This window comes from Acomys russatus, chromosome 11 (assembly GCF_903995435.1).
Source record: "Acomys russatus chromosome 11, mAcoRus1.1, whole genome shotgun sequence".
Lineage (NCBI taxonomy): Eukaryota > Metazoa > Chordata > Mammalia > Rodentia > Muridae > Acomys > Acomys russatus.
The window spans coordinates 3,538,001-3,553,139 of NC_067147.1; the positions used below are offsets into that span (position 1 = coordinate 3,538,001).

General features: G+C 43.2%; 1 protein-coding gene and 1 pseudogene across 1 annotated transcript in view; both read right to left on the reverse strand.

Annotated features, from left to right (window-relative positions):
- The window catches only part of Slc9a4 (solute carrier family 9 member A4), a 46,859-nt gene that overhangs the window by 15,965 nt on the left and 15,755 nt on the right, over positions 1-15,139 (reverse strand). Inside the window, exons 3-8 of the mRNA XM_051152742.1 lie at positions 11,861-12,120; positions 10,263-10,480; positions 6,309-6,511; positions 5,656-5,742; positions 2,994-3,064; positions 1,141-1,302 (exon numbers count right to left, since the gene is read on the reverse strand). Of these exons, the coding sequence (XP_051008699.1) occupies positions 1,141-1,302; positions 2,994-3,064; positions 5,656-5,742; positions 6,309-6,511; positions 10,263-10,480; positions 11,861-12,120 (1,001 nt within the window). The remainder of the gene's footprint in view (positions 1-1,140; positions 1,303-2,993; positions 3,065-5,655; positions 5,743-6,308; positions 6,512-10,262; positions 10,481-11,860; positions 12,121-15,139) is intronic.
- On the reverse strand, positions 3,637-3,729 carry LOC127196004 (uncharacterized; annotated as a pseudogene).

A 15,139-nucleotide genomic window follows, 5' to 3' on the forward strand; every position in this document is an offset into this window, starting at 1 on the left:
TGCATCTTACACCACCTCAGCATCTCCCTGCTGTGGTTTAATGGCTGCCACACCTTTTACACCACCTCATCTCTTTCCTGTTTAGGTGGAGTCTTTCTCAAGGGTCCATGTGGAAAAACTTGGTCTCCAGGGTGGCAGTATTGGGAGGTGCCTGTGGGCCTTTACGTGGTGGGCACTAGAGAGAGGCTTTTAGGTCATTGGAAGTTTGATCTTCATACTTGCTTTAATCCTTCCTTTCTCTCCTTAATTAAGGATTTGTACCCTCACTGCAGTAATGCCCCCATCTGTTGTTATCAAAGACTCAAAGACTTGGCCTTAGACTTGAACCCCCAGAACTCTAAGCCCAAACTAACTTTCCTGCCCTTTTATCTGCTTCAGATATTTCAATGTAGTGACATAGGAGGATTGATTTATCCCTAAAATTCAAGTTGGTGCTCCAGAGAGCTAATATCTTTCTCCATGAAGTGGAGGAAGAAAAATAAAGTTTTCGCACAACACAAAAGTAGAAGGAACAGAAGGAAGTTTCTAATCACAAACTAAAAGAAGACCATGTTATAAAATACCCCACCATTCCACGTCCTTGCGAAGAATGCCATGTAACTTTACAAACACAACTCTGTTAAAAAGTAATTCTACAAAACTGGCAAAAACATGTCAAGCTTGAAGCAAAGCACAAACTGTGAAGATTTAGACAATATTACTTTGTATTTCCTTCCTCAGAGATAAAGCCCGTGTCATAAGTGTTTGGTTTGCAGCCATGGCACTAATGGGAGATGAGAGAACTTTATGATGTAGTATGCTTCAGGCCTTGAGCGCCCGCTGTTGTGTGAGACATAAGGAAACATCCAGCTCTTCCTCCATGAGGTTTTGCCATAATGGTGATCATAATATGCCACCTCAACACACGCCCCAAAGCATCAACCAGTATTTACTGAACCCACCCCATCCCTGTACCATGAGCCAAAACAAACCTTTCCCCCCTTTTAAACTGATTAGCTCAGCCATTTGTTACGGTCCAGAATGCTAAGGGCCACATCCATCTTTCTGCCCATTCCCTTCTGCTACTTCTTTCAAATGGAGCCGCGAGGAGCCCTGAAATTCTCAAGTAAAATTCTAGATGCAAAAGCAGATAGAACTCACGGCTCCTGTGAGGGGAATGCTGCACAGGTGGGTACCCCAGTTTCCACCATCTCGATGGCCTGCTTCATCTCCAGCTTCTTATACAAAGAAACGATGCTTGATTTGGGCAGGTTCTTCCGGATTAGAATCTTCCGTAAATATCTATGGTCAAACTTCTTGAACCTAAACATTAAAGCCAACATCTTTATGTCTATTGTGGAACTATAGCTTATCCTTTAAACAAACTACAACTGAACTCCACTCTGAAAAATACCAAAGAAGTGCCATTACATTTAAACACATTTTTAAAAAATCAAATCATTTACGGCTTTTTTTTTTTTTTTTTTTTTTTTAAGAAAATGGCCTAGTGGCCTGCATACAATGAAAGCAGCTAAACCTAAAGAAAGACAAAGTGCAGTCATGGTAGGAAGTGTGCTGAAGAGGGGCCAGCGTGGCCTAGCCTCACTCAGCCCCAACTGTAAGGAAAGAATTGAGGTACTGAGGCTTTGAAGAAGCATTGTATTCTAGGAGCTCCTAACAGCAGCAGCCACACTTACAGTAACATTGCTCTCTTCAGCCAGTACCCAGCACCTTTAATCTGGCTGCCAGCTAGAGTAGTTTTGCCCTATTGTGTTACAAGTGATGTTTGAATCCCCTGCCATCCCCCACCAAGCATCACAATAGTCTGAACAATGGAGCCTCTAGATAGGCCCGACTCTAATGGCAGATGACTGTTGTAGTGAACTTCTGGTCAACCCATTAGCGTAAGCTGTACACATGCAGCAGTGCCTTAAGAGCCTGTCTGGAGTCACAGTTGTCAGTGCATCCAATCATTTCACACTCAGAGAGTAGTTGTTTGGCTGCTTTGTTTTTTTTTTTTGTGGGGTAACGTAACTTCCTGGAATGTTGGCTTATTAGCTAGCGTTTGTTTCCCTGGACTGTGAGGTAGACAGACACCACCAATTAAGGACTCTCTGTGTATGGCAGGCTGACCTCCCTCCTTCTGCCAGCTTTTTGACTTAGATACACCTGTTGTTTTTTTTTTTTCAAGTAGGTCACACTCTGACCTGCCCTTTGCCATGAGATGCTGTAATTCCTCCTCATCCCTCTGACACCAGCCCCTCCCCCAAATCTGTCTTCACAATGCGTTTGACATTTCTCTTGCTAAGTCCATCTTGACATTGTACTTGTCAATTCTTGTGGCTGCCATTGCCCTGACAGTTTTGGCCACTTGTGTCTCCTCTCCCTTACTTTCCTGCCATCCTCTCTGCTCATTTCTCCCTGTCTTTATCTGCTCTTCCATTTCCTCCTCAGCTCCATAACACAGGGAGTTCCAAGTCCTGCATCCAGTTTGTTTCCTCTTCACAGCTTTGGCATCACCTTACACATGCCCACGATGCAGCTAACTACTTGCTGATGACATACTGTCTGGGTCCAGCCATATTTCTCCTCCTTGAGATGAAAAGAATCCCTTCAAATATGTGGGTGTGGTGAGCAAGAAGGCTGTGGGTATCGCAGTCAAATCACTGAATATGAATTACTCTTAGTGGTCTCCAGCTAGGGTCTCTCCAGCCTCTTACTGAGTCACTACCGCCCTTCACAACTTTATGAATATGGTCACAGCATGAGTGAGCTATTTTTGTTTCAGGAAGGAGGGTTTCACACTTAAATATGACTCTCTACGTTTCACTCACTGCTTGTGCTGTTCCTCATCAAACCAGCCTGTCCCACCACTATCGCTCTGTTCCAATAGCTCTCACTTCAGCTGTTTCTTACATAGACAACCCCTGGGTCTTTCCTCCTCCTGGCCCCTATCCGTCAAGGAGACATCCTTGAGGAGCCATTGTTGGATGACGAAACCCTAACCTACTTACTTGTCTCTCACTTGGTAGTGGCTCCAATGGCCACACACATCTTCAATCCCAGCCTTCAAGTGATCCATAAGCTGCCAAACCAAACATGAGAAGATGAAATGCTAGCGAAAATGAGTTCTGAAAGGCACACACCTACATGCACACACACACACAAACATACTCACAAACACACCCTCACACACACAGCAACAACTATAAGCTTTGAGGACTAAGGAAGGCTTTAATGTACTGAATCATAACCTCTTCCCTAGTACTCTAGTCACACTAGAATATGTCATGCTTTTCATAGTGATTTAACTTCCCTTTGTTATTAAAAGATTCTGCAGAGAGGCCTCTTGGTAATTTTCATCAAATACAGTAACAACAGGGTACCTGGCACTTGGTTTGAATAATATTTTTCTAGGAAGATCTTTCATTACTGAAATTATATGGAGGCAAAGTATAATGATTAGCTATTACTTTGATTTTTGTTGTGAAAAAAACACATGTCTGATTTACAAAGTTCCCAAAATATAATTCTTCAAATACGTTTAGATATATATATATATACACACACACACATATATATATGTACACACACACATACACACACACACACACACACACACACACACACACACACGCCCACACACACATTTCTTCACACCAGACAGGTAATGTGTGAACATTATAACAAGATTTGAGGGAAGCACATGAGTAAGTACCCAATTTTTACACTAATAAAGCAATATTAGATCTTCGTCTTTAGTTTTAAAATTCAATACTTTAGTCCAGGAATTTACAGTTCAACACACAAATCAATTATACTACATTTGGGTTCTTTTTCATGATGATTTATAAGAATTTTAGAGAAGACATAATCTTAAAATGCTTATAAATTGATCTGTAAATAATTCAAATAAAATTATTCAGGTTTATACTGGCTTCTGTTTTATTTTGAAAAGACCAAAAATTGCAAAATTATTATTTAAGACCTTACTTGGTCTACTATCTTCTAACAATAGTCATAATGTTTGTTTTTTTGAGACAAAGCCTCTCTGTGTAGACCAGGCTGGCCTCAAACTCACAGAGATCCACCTGTCTGTGATCCTCAAGTTCTGGGTTAAAGGTCTGTACCACCAGAGTTGGCCTTAATCACAACTTTGTAAGAAATAAAAATAAGTAAGAGGTAAAATGTTGAAGTTCCACTTAAAGACATGTTGCTCTTTCTCTAAATAAGGAGATAAGGGCACAGATAAAAAGGCAGAAGCAGTTTAAAGTATTAACATAGTTTCTAACATTCGTTGTCCTAATCTGTTAAATATATTTAACAACTGGAATTTAAATGACTTGTTTCCTTGAGTATCTATTTGTATGAAATTAAAGACTAATATATGAAGACTTCATCCATCTCTACAGAGCATTAAAAATATCAGAAATATGGTTCCTCTGGGATAGAAGTAACAAACAAGAAGATCTAGTCAATCACCCTACTGAGCTTGACTCTGGAGCAGCTATGATGCCAGGTCTTCCCAGCCATTGTTTGTACATAGCCATTTTGTATGTGTATATATGTGTACATGTGAGTGTTCATGCATGTATGCATAGGTGTATACATGTGTGCATGGATAGTGGGCATGGGTGTGAGTGCATGTGTATGTGTATAATTTTGTGCATGGGTGTGTACGTGCATCTGTGTGTCAGTATGTCTTCCACACACTAGTTCTTGTTTCTATCCATGGAAGACATTCTGAAAGTCATGGTTTTGGTACCATGTTGAACTTGAAGAGACAAGTAGGACCCATATTCGTGTGAAACAATGGCTCTGGGGCTGGAGAGATGGCTCAGTGGCTAAGAGCACTGTCTGTTCTTCCAGAGGTCCTGAGTTCAATTCCCAGAAAACACATCGTTGCTCACAACCATCTATAGTGGGATCTGGTGCCCTTTCCTGGCACACAGGTGTACATGCAGATAGAGCGCTCATATACGTAAAATAAACAATGACGTTAGCAGCCACTGTGACCATGTTGAACATTAGTCAGTGTGACATCCTTCTGGGATACTGGCCTGAGTAGGAGAATCCTCAGTTATCCAATCAAATGCTAATTGGTAGTTTGCTGTGACAGCGTTCTGCGGATGTGAGTAGAGCTCACCATCAGTTGCTTCAGATAAGGAGGACGATCCTGGACAATCTGAGTGCCCGGATTTGATCAGCTGAAGGCCCTGAGAGCAGAGATAGCTGAGGACTCTCTAGTGAAAAAAATCCCAGTCAGTCAGCTTGGGACGTAGTTCAGTGGCACAGTATTTGGCCGCCAAGTGCAGGACCCTAGTTTTCACCCTCAGACCACAACCATATAGAAGACCCATAGAGGCTGAAAGAGGCAGAAATAGTGTCTTCCTTAGAAGCTCCAGAAGGGAACTCAGCACTGAGGCACCACTAGCGGGAGGGACCCATTTCCTGCTCCCAGAACTCTGGGATATCACGCTTGCATTGTTGGAAGACACCATGGTTGTGTTAATCCTCTGTCGCTGCACCAGCAGCAATAGTAAACACGTACCATCCCTTTTATTGGAACTGTGAATCTCCCAACCTGAACACTGTCTCTGGGCTCCTAGATGGGCATTGAAAGTGCTACCTGGGAAACGCCGTATTTATTCATCAGAAAGGACGAAGTTAACTTACACGGATGTGAAGCTCTTCATTGATGGATTCTTTTTTATTGGTCTTTCTGACATCCAGGTACCTGACCAGTGGGCCAATTGTGATTCCCTGGATCATAAATAACAAAATAAAGGTTTTTTCCCTGAGGTGCACATTGTCACTATAGGGAAAACATTTTATCATCAAAACTATAAAATGCCCAATTTGCATACATTTGTTTCTAGTCTCTATGGGATTAAATGCACCAAACTTACTTTAATTCCTAATTCTTCTACATAATCAAGAAAAATAGCTATTGTAATCAATTTCAGTACAGTATCCTGGCTTCTTAAAATACATCTCCATTAGCTCATTAAGATCTAAGTTCAGCTAAAAAAAAAAAACCCCTCATGTTATAAAGTACTAGCTGCCCTCTCATCTTCCATGATACGCAGAACAACAGTTCACTCCTCACTTGGGAATATTTTCACTAATATGCTGTATTGACTCAAAGGCAACATATTTTAGAAACCAAATCTTTACCACGAGTGTGGCCTCAGAGTATTTTAGAATCTATTTAGATGATTAACCAGAATCTTAAAAATCAGATATAATATCTTTATTTACACCCTACAGATTTAATATATAGTTGTTAAAGTAGGTACTTATTTTAAATATGAAAGAAATCTACCAACCTGAAAAAATACAGTAAAGTATGTAACTACTAAAGTAGCAGTAACAAATAATTTCTTCCTAGGAAAAAGGGACAGAGGAAGCAGAAACGCAAGTGAAAAGCTTCCAGCTCCTCTCACACCGCTGTAGAATATTATGAACTGGTCCTTGATGGAGAAGGGAAAAGTCCGAAACTGGTTACTGACGTAGAAGAGAGTAAATACGCCTGGAAAGGGAGAGATAAATATTAGCAGCAGGGCCAGAGTGGTCGAGACGCAGACACTAGGCGAGGCAGCCTGGTCCCATCCCACCGAAGGCCACGCATCTCAAACAGAGCCTCTCTCAAGGCTCTGTATTTCTGTGTTATTTTGCGCCCTCTAGTTAGAGCTTTTCTCAGACTAAATGTGTGTGTGTGTGTGTGTGTGTGTGTGTGTGTGTGTGTGTCTGTGCGTGTACGTGTCCATGTGTGCACACGAATGTGTGTGTTTAAAGTAACAGAAATCTTCATTTAAAAAAAAAAATAAGGCGTATATTTCTAATCCATATCCACAACACTTGTGGTGCTTTTCAAAACCAGTTAAGGAAAAGACTCCCATGGAATAAAATCCTCTTATCTCATGGTCTCAGGGGATACCTCCCAGAAGTCTGTAGTTTGAATCCCTCAGTGACTGCAGACTGTACATGAAGAGCCGGTCCCTGGTGGCTGGCTTAGTGCCTGAGGGTCATGTAAATAAACAGAAAGTTTGCAAGGGCTTGGGGTTCAAGGATGGGGACCAGATATGTCTTACTGTCACTGGGCGGAGAAATAAATGGAGGCTGGAGGGCAGGGGAGCATGCGCAAAACAGTGTAGTGCTTTTCACCACGTGGATTCCCCGTGGCCGTGTGTCCCCCCCCAGGGAAAGCTACGGCTGACAAACTGGCTCTTGGTGAGAAAGGTTCCTCCTCTGCTCGAGCTCTGAATGGACATCTCAGAACTTTATCTCTTTATGACCCCGTGCTGCCCACAGCCATAACTCACCAAAGCATAGCTCGGTACCGGGAATATTAGACTATAAGAGACAAGACAATTTCTGGGTTTTGTTGGTGGGTCTATTTGAACTTCTCTTCGCGTGTTAGTCACTCTATATCATCAGATCTCAGAGACAACAAGAGCATAATCAGCCCCCAGTTTCTCACAGATGTCATGACTCTAAGTGCCCGGCTCCCCTCTGTTGCATGACGCCCTTGGGTATGGCCTGTGCACACTCTCTTGGATACCGGAAGTTCTATCTAGGTGACTTATAACGTAGTTGCTCTGCTGTACTGTTCGGGAAATGACAACAAGAAATAAAGTCTGCAGATGTGCAATGCAGATGTGTGTTTCCTCAATGTCATTGGTCTGTGGTTGGTTGACATCACAGATGCAGAAAACCAAGTGCACTCACTGAAGTCGGTAGACAAAGAGTTAAACACTGTTCTCATAAGTCACAAAAAATAGTGCCCTATATATACATTAGCCTTCCTAGTCCCTAGCTCGCATGACAGATGAGTTGGTGTTGCTCTGGGAGCCATGGTGACCTGCCCCAGCTGGCCACTCTCTCAGCCTCAGGTCAGCAATTCTCTCAGTTACAGAACTGTGGTGCAGGGCTGGGTGATCGCTATGGTAACAGAATCTCCCCCTCCCCGCAAGCAGACGTATCTGTCCTGTCTGCTGGGCTGAATCTCTCTATTCTCACTTCTCTTGACATCAGTGCTATTCCCTATAGATTCGCAGAATACCAAAGCAGAAAGAGATTAGTATTTTTTTTTTATACAAAACTGTTATTTTTAGGTTGAGGAACAAAACTTTAAATAAGTAGATAGGGGACTGCCCAGCTCTAAATTGTGAACAGAGGTCACAACAAATTTTGCTGTGGGATTTTAGGTTTCTATCACAACAGCTTTATATTTTTCCACTAAGGATGGGCATATGTTTAGTTACTCTTATTCCTATCTTATATTTCTATATTGTCATCATTTTAAAAATTAGTATTTATTTTATGTGTGTTGCCTCCATGTATGTGATATGAATATGTAATGCATGTGCACAGTGCTTATGGAGCATTGAATTCCCTGGAACTAGAGTTACTAATGGCTGTGAGCCAGCACATGGGTTCTGGGACTCCAACCCAGGTCCTCTGGAAGAGTGAACAATTCCCTAAAGATCTGAGTCATCCCAGTCCCTCATGTCATTCTTTTATGCATTCCCAAAGCTACCAAAATTTAACTTTAATTGATATATTAAAAATTGGCTCAAAACAATTGGCCAAAGTCATTTAAAATATAGTTTCTAAAAGAAACACACACACACACACACACACACACACACACACACACACATTTTAACTTTCTACTGGGTATGGCAGTGCATACCTTTCTTTAACCCGAGAACTCAGCACATACCAATGGGTGGATTTCATTGAGTTTGGGGCCAACCAGATCTATATTGTGAGGTTGAAGCTAGCCAGAGCTACACAATAAGATCCAGTCTCTAACAGTATATGTTATACATATATCAAATGCATATATTATTATTATTATATTATTATTATATAATATTAGAGATAGGTTCCTATATATACGTCCTTGCCATTGGTGGGGACTTCTTACGTGTAGTAAATATTTGTTTGTCTCTCAGCCTCTGTTCCTTGTAGAATAATACATATTTGTCTAACACAAAGGAAACCTATATATTGTAGCTCATGCTAATGTGCTTTTTTAGCTCCTGAAAAAGAAGTGTATGGCAGCCATTAGAAATTATTCATTCCTTATAATGGGAATACTCTTCCAGAAGTCTGATTATTTAGATTATTACTGCCTTTACTAATTAATATCATAATTAAGGGTGCTCATCCTTCATATTTATACATGTATGTGAATACACACACAAGTCTCTTGTGTGTGTTTATGTCATTTTCTGTGTGTGTGGTTGTGTGGTTTTGTGTGGGTGTATGTGTGTGTGAGTGTGTGTGAGTGACTGTGTGTGTGTGAATGTGTATATGTGTGTGAATGTGTGTGAATGAGTGTGTGTGACTACATGTGTGTGTGACTGTGTGAGTGTGCATGAGTGAGTGTGTGAGTGACTGTGTGTGTAAGTGACTATGTGTGTGTTTGTGTGTGTGTGTGCATACAGAGTCAAGAGGTCACTTTCTTCCTTACACTCTTATCTACCTTATTTTAGAGGTAGAGGCTCTTGCTAAAACTGAGACTCACTGATTGGCTGGATGGGTGACCATAAGCCCCAGGAATCCTTCTGCCCCACACCCCACCACCCCGGAGTGAGTAATTCCTGTGAGTTTTGTTGTTGTTGTCGATGGTGGTGGTGGTGATGGTGGTGGTGGTGGTGGTGGATTTTGGTCTGTTGCTGTTGTTGTTGTTTGAGTGTTTTGGGAACCCTAACCCAGGCCCTCATTCTAGTGTAGCCCGGCCTTTACTGACTAAACAGTCTCCCCAGTCCCCAAGAATAAGCCCTTTAAAAACAGGGGTTCACTCCTCGTCCCTTTGCTGGCTTTATGTTCAGCATCCATTCATTCCTTAGGCCAGCCTCACTGCTTGTGGGACTGTTTCCCGACAGTGTCTTATACAGAATACGGTGAGTGAGATCTCACTTATCCTGTATCAGAAGTGTAAATAACCACAGTTTATAGTCTATATCTGTGCTGACATGCAAGAGGCTGCAAGCCGCCAAGGAAGCGGAGCAACAGATATATTTACCAGGTTGCATTTAAATGTGTACATGTGAAAGTGTTTTCTTCCAACAAAGCACAAAACACCCTGTGATTCAGCCTTGCTTCTGAGGACAACTTTAGCCAGTGGCTTTGACCTACTGAAGAAGCCAACAGAAAGTTTTTGGTCAGCAAGGAGCAGTTAGCATCAGCTACCCACTTCTGGTTCAACTGAGGAAAAAAGAGACTCAGGTAGGGAGGCAGGCATGTGTTGGGGCCCTGGCGTCTCTTACTGATGGCTCTCCAGATCTGGCAGAAGAGCAGAGTGAAGCAGACGAAAGCCCAGTTCCACTCATGGTTCTTCCCAACGGTGGACACGCCCATGAAGATGAAGATCAAGGTCTCGCTGACGCTGCTCAGCATCTTCATGAAGTACTTGATGGTGGTGTAGGATGTCTGAGACACGTTCTCCTCCACGTACTTTTTCATTGTCACTGCACACGCCGTGATCCTACAAAAGGAGCAGAGGCCCAGAGGGAAACAACATTTGGCGCACCACAAAGGCTACCTGCCAACAGCAAGGCTGTGTATGCAGGAAGTCCATCTCTACCTAGAATCAGCCTCTTGTCTGTTCCCCTTTCTGGCTGTGGATGACAGATTCAGTGCCTTCCTCTTCAATAAGGTATAAGAAAAAGTAAATGTGGATGTAGCATGGTTTTCATAACACAAACACAGGCAGGTCATTCAAAGATGTGTCTGGACCTCCTTTCCCTCACTGAGAACTTTTCCAGCCCCAACTCTGCCTAGAGGTTATTTGACTCTGCCTTAAACCCGATTAAATACAGGTCAGTTCAATGGATAGAGCATCCAACATGCTTTCTTTTTTAAATAAAAAAATCCTGCCTCTGTCTCCTGAGTGTTGTCATTACATACATACTCCATCCAACTCCCAAACAGTATGTCTTACAACAATGTTATTCAACTAATTCAAGATTTTCTATTTGAGCCATTTGCCCAGATAAAGTAAGGAAAGGCCCTTTCTTGTCCTAGCAGTTCTGGCCATTTTAAGATGGGAATAGAGGTCTCTAAAGTCCATATGATCATATTTAATTGACATAAGGACTTTTATACAATTAAATTTATATGCAATTTCTGTACAATTAAAGTTTTCTGCCCAGGTAGTTGGATATAAGGACAATGTCTGGAAGAAAACATACCCGGATCTAAGAAGCCAAACGGAGAAGCCTCATTCATTCTAGGAACCTAAACAAATGTCTTCACTGGGACAAAGAACTGGACACGCATGTTCACCCCACCTGCCAAGCTTTGCTGTCCTGGTGGGGCGTGGAATGTAACGGGGCTGGAGATGAATAACAATAGACAGAAGCCAGAAGGAAAGTTCCTCACGGCACGCCTCCCTTCTACAATAATAATAATAATAATAATAATAATAATAATAATAATAATAATAATAATAATAAAAGACATGGGCTCTCCCTGGCTGTCCTGGAATTCACTATGTAAACCAGGCTGGCCTTGACTCACAGATCTCTTCCTGCCTCTGCCTACTGAGGGCTGGAATTAAAAGTATACAACCCACGCCTGGCTCTCAACATAATTTTTCCAGGAAGAGAAGAAACTGATGAGATGAACTTGAAGCTTGAAGTGTTCCCAGCTCTTCCTGAACACTTTATATTGACATTCTGATTGCAAATGTTGGAGAGAACATTTGTGTGGCAAAGGACCAGAATCAGCGTTCAGAAAATTAAGAAATCCTAAACCCTGTGGTGACGTGGAGGACTAGAATTCAGCTGCTCCCAGATCCCCCAGGCCAGCTAGCTCCCATCTCACCCCCACATCCCGTGTGGCTCCATCCCTAGATGGTACTCACGCCAGGATGCCAGAGAGATAAAGCGTCTCAGCGACTAGGTAAGACAGATAGCTGAACATGAAGACAATGAGTGGCTCAATCGCAGAGATGTTCTGAGTGAAACGTGTGATAAACGCAGAAATAAATCCAAAAAGGATGCCAAAAAATACTCCCCCACACCCCACGATAATGAATCTGGCGCATCCAGCCAAAATGTCCACAGGCTCTATGTCCTCAAATTTATGCATCTTAGTGAAGGCGATTAGTATGTTGTATAAGACCTGGAGAAATAAATACAAAGGAGAGAACCAAGAATAGAAGTTAGAATGAGTTACAAGTGGCCTCTCAACCTTGCATTCAATTAGGCAGAGTACAAGGGTAAACGGCACAGATGTTAACACAGCTGCCCGATTGCTAAATGCCCTCCACCCTGTTTAGACACATCCAGATTTACTGAAGAAGGGGGCAGTACTGAATTTCATTTGTTGAGCACACGACAAATGTTTGGGGAGGTGGGGATGTTAATATCTCAATTTGATTATTTCATATTGTATCTACATATTGAATCATCCCAACCTACGCAGAAGAACAATTCTTCTATCAAAGGAAAGTGCTCTTATGGCATATACTCACTTGCAAGTGGGTATTAATCCAACATATATGTCCTCTGAGAGACTCCACCCAGCAGGGGATCAGGACAGAGGCTGGGACTTGCTGCTGGACTCCAGGTGAGAGTGGTATGGAAGAATGGGGGGATGGAAGGACCCAGAGGGTTCAGGAGCCCCACAAGGAGACCATCAAGGCAAGTGGATCTGGATCCACAGGGGGCCCTGAATAAACTGTTGCCTCAACCAAGGACAATGCATGCAGAACACCTAGACCTCTGCTCAGATCTAGCCAATGGACAGCTCATTCTCCACGGTTGTGGGGGGAGCAGCAGGGACTGCCTCTGACATGAACTCTGGTGGCCTGTATTTGACCACTTGCCCTTGGTGGGGAGGCCTGGTGGCACTCAGAAGGGGAAGCAGGCTATTTGGATGGGACCTGATAGGCTGTAGTCATATGGTAGGGGAGGAGGACCCCTCCTGTCAGAGGTCTGGGGAGGGTATAGGGTAGAAGAGGGAGGGTGGGTGGGGATGGGAAGATGCAAGCAAGGGGATAACAACTGGCATGTAATATGAATAAATTTTAATAATTAAAAAAATCCTTGGCATCAGCTACATAAAGCTTTTTTTAAAAAAGCACTTAGAGTGTGCCACTCTCCCATACTTCCTGTTTCAATTACTGTGTTGGCTCTCTGCCTTGAATATACTTTTGCTGTATTCTGGATCATAAACTCCAATTCCCTTCACCTTTCCTTTTAAGTGAACCCAAGGTTAAGCACTTTCAGTAGAGAGTACAGAAGGCACACTGCAGGGGAAGGGGGGAAGGGCTTCTTGAATTTTCTTTGGGTTCCTCTGGGAGGAGTCAGCCATGTGGACATGAGGACTTTGGGTGGAGCCTCCCTGAGCCACATGCCCTGAAAACTAATTCCTCGGCAGCCCTGCAGCTTCAGCTGCTGAGACGTTTCTTGCAAAAGGTCCAGCCTGGGCCAGTGCTTGGGTCTAACCCAAGGTCCACATTCTCTCACTCCTTGTGTCCAGTCTTCTCCTCTGAAGACTTTCTGGCCGCTCTGGAGCCCAGAATCTTGCATCACCAAGGTTTCACTGGGTATGTTTGCCTTTCAGAAAGAGGTCTTTAATTTGTCCAGCTCCCCTTAAGCAGTTCTAGCTTAGCAGACTCAGCCAACTTCTTTGCTAGCCACTGGTCAACCGACACCTTTCCCAGTGACATCCGAATCCACGCAGGGTTTTGCATGCTACTAGACTTCTCCAGGCCTGAGCATCCTGACTGCTGCTGCCTTCATGTTCTTCCTTATGTAGACAATGAGGGAACCTAGAGTTTCACGCATGCTCGGCGTGTACTCCACTACTGAGCGTTCATCTAGTATATCTAGGTTAGACAAGATCTAAATCAGCTGCCCAATGTGGCCCTGACACCCACTCCATAGCCAATCGGGCTGTGATGGCACTCTTCATTATCAACTCAGTGGCATTTGGAATCACCGTGGGAACTAGTGTCTGGGACTGCCTGTGAGAGAGATTTTACATTGAGTTGACTGAGGTGAGAAGGACCATCCTCAATTCAGGGCAACACCATTCTGTGGCTGTGAGTCAGGGTCCTGTAAGGAGAGAAGACCCTTGGCACCAGTACACATCTCTCTCAGCTTCTGGCTGCAGATGCAGTGTAGCCAGCTTCATCAAGTTCCTGCCCCCGTGATGGTCGTATGTCCTGCAGCTGGCATTTGGCCATAGCAACAAGAAAAGTAACTAGCCGGGCGGTGGGGGTGCGTGCCTTTAATCCCAGCACTCAGGAGGCACAGGCAGGTGGATCGCTGTAAGTTCGAGGCCAGCCTGGTCTACAAAGTTAGTCCAGGACAGCCAAGTCTACACAGAGAAACCTTGTCTCAACAAACAAACAAACAAACAAACAAACAAAAAAAAGTAACTAAATCATAGGCTTTAGGCTTGTAATCATCCTGCCTCTACTTCCCTTGTAGTTGGGAGGCCAGGGCTCCTCCGCCAGGCCAAGATAGCTCCATCCCTCATTGTACTCAGCAGCTTTTGAGTTCTGGCCTTGACATGACCTACAGGGCTCGTTAGAACTGTATATTCCTTCTACACAATGCTGAAAGCTCAGCCATGTCTGTGTCAGCCATTCTTTCACAGCTCATTTCTCAATCTTGACCTCTCTGGTCTGGGTCTTTTTTTTTTTTTTTAATGCATTGAATTTGTTTATTTCCCACGTAAGGAGCTTGCCAATGAACGGCCATTTGCCTGTGAGAGTGCAACTGCATGTGGAAAGAAAGGAGAGAGACCTAATGAGGTGCTGCAAACCAAGTACAGGTCTTCTGCAAGAGCAGTGTGCTCTCCAAACCACGGAGTCATCTCTGATCAATCGTGGCAAAGTCACCCCTTACCACGTGTAATCATGAATAAGTTACACTGAAAGCCACGTTCCTTTCTATCTGCATTCTAAGAAGAGCCTCACATTCAGGAGAGGTTCCACTACAGGCAGAAACAGCAGCAAGTGGTCAATGGGGTAGATATCCTTTTCTGAGGACCCTGGAGTCACCATGTACCTCGTTTCCTTGATTGTAAAACGGTATGTATGTATATATGTATGCATCTATGTATGTATGCGTGTATGTATATATGTATGTATGCTTGTATGTGTGTATAGATATGTACATATGTATAC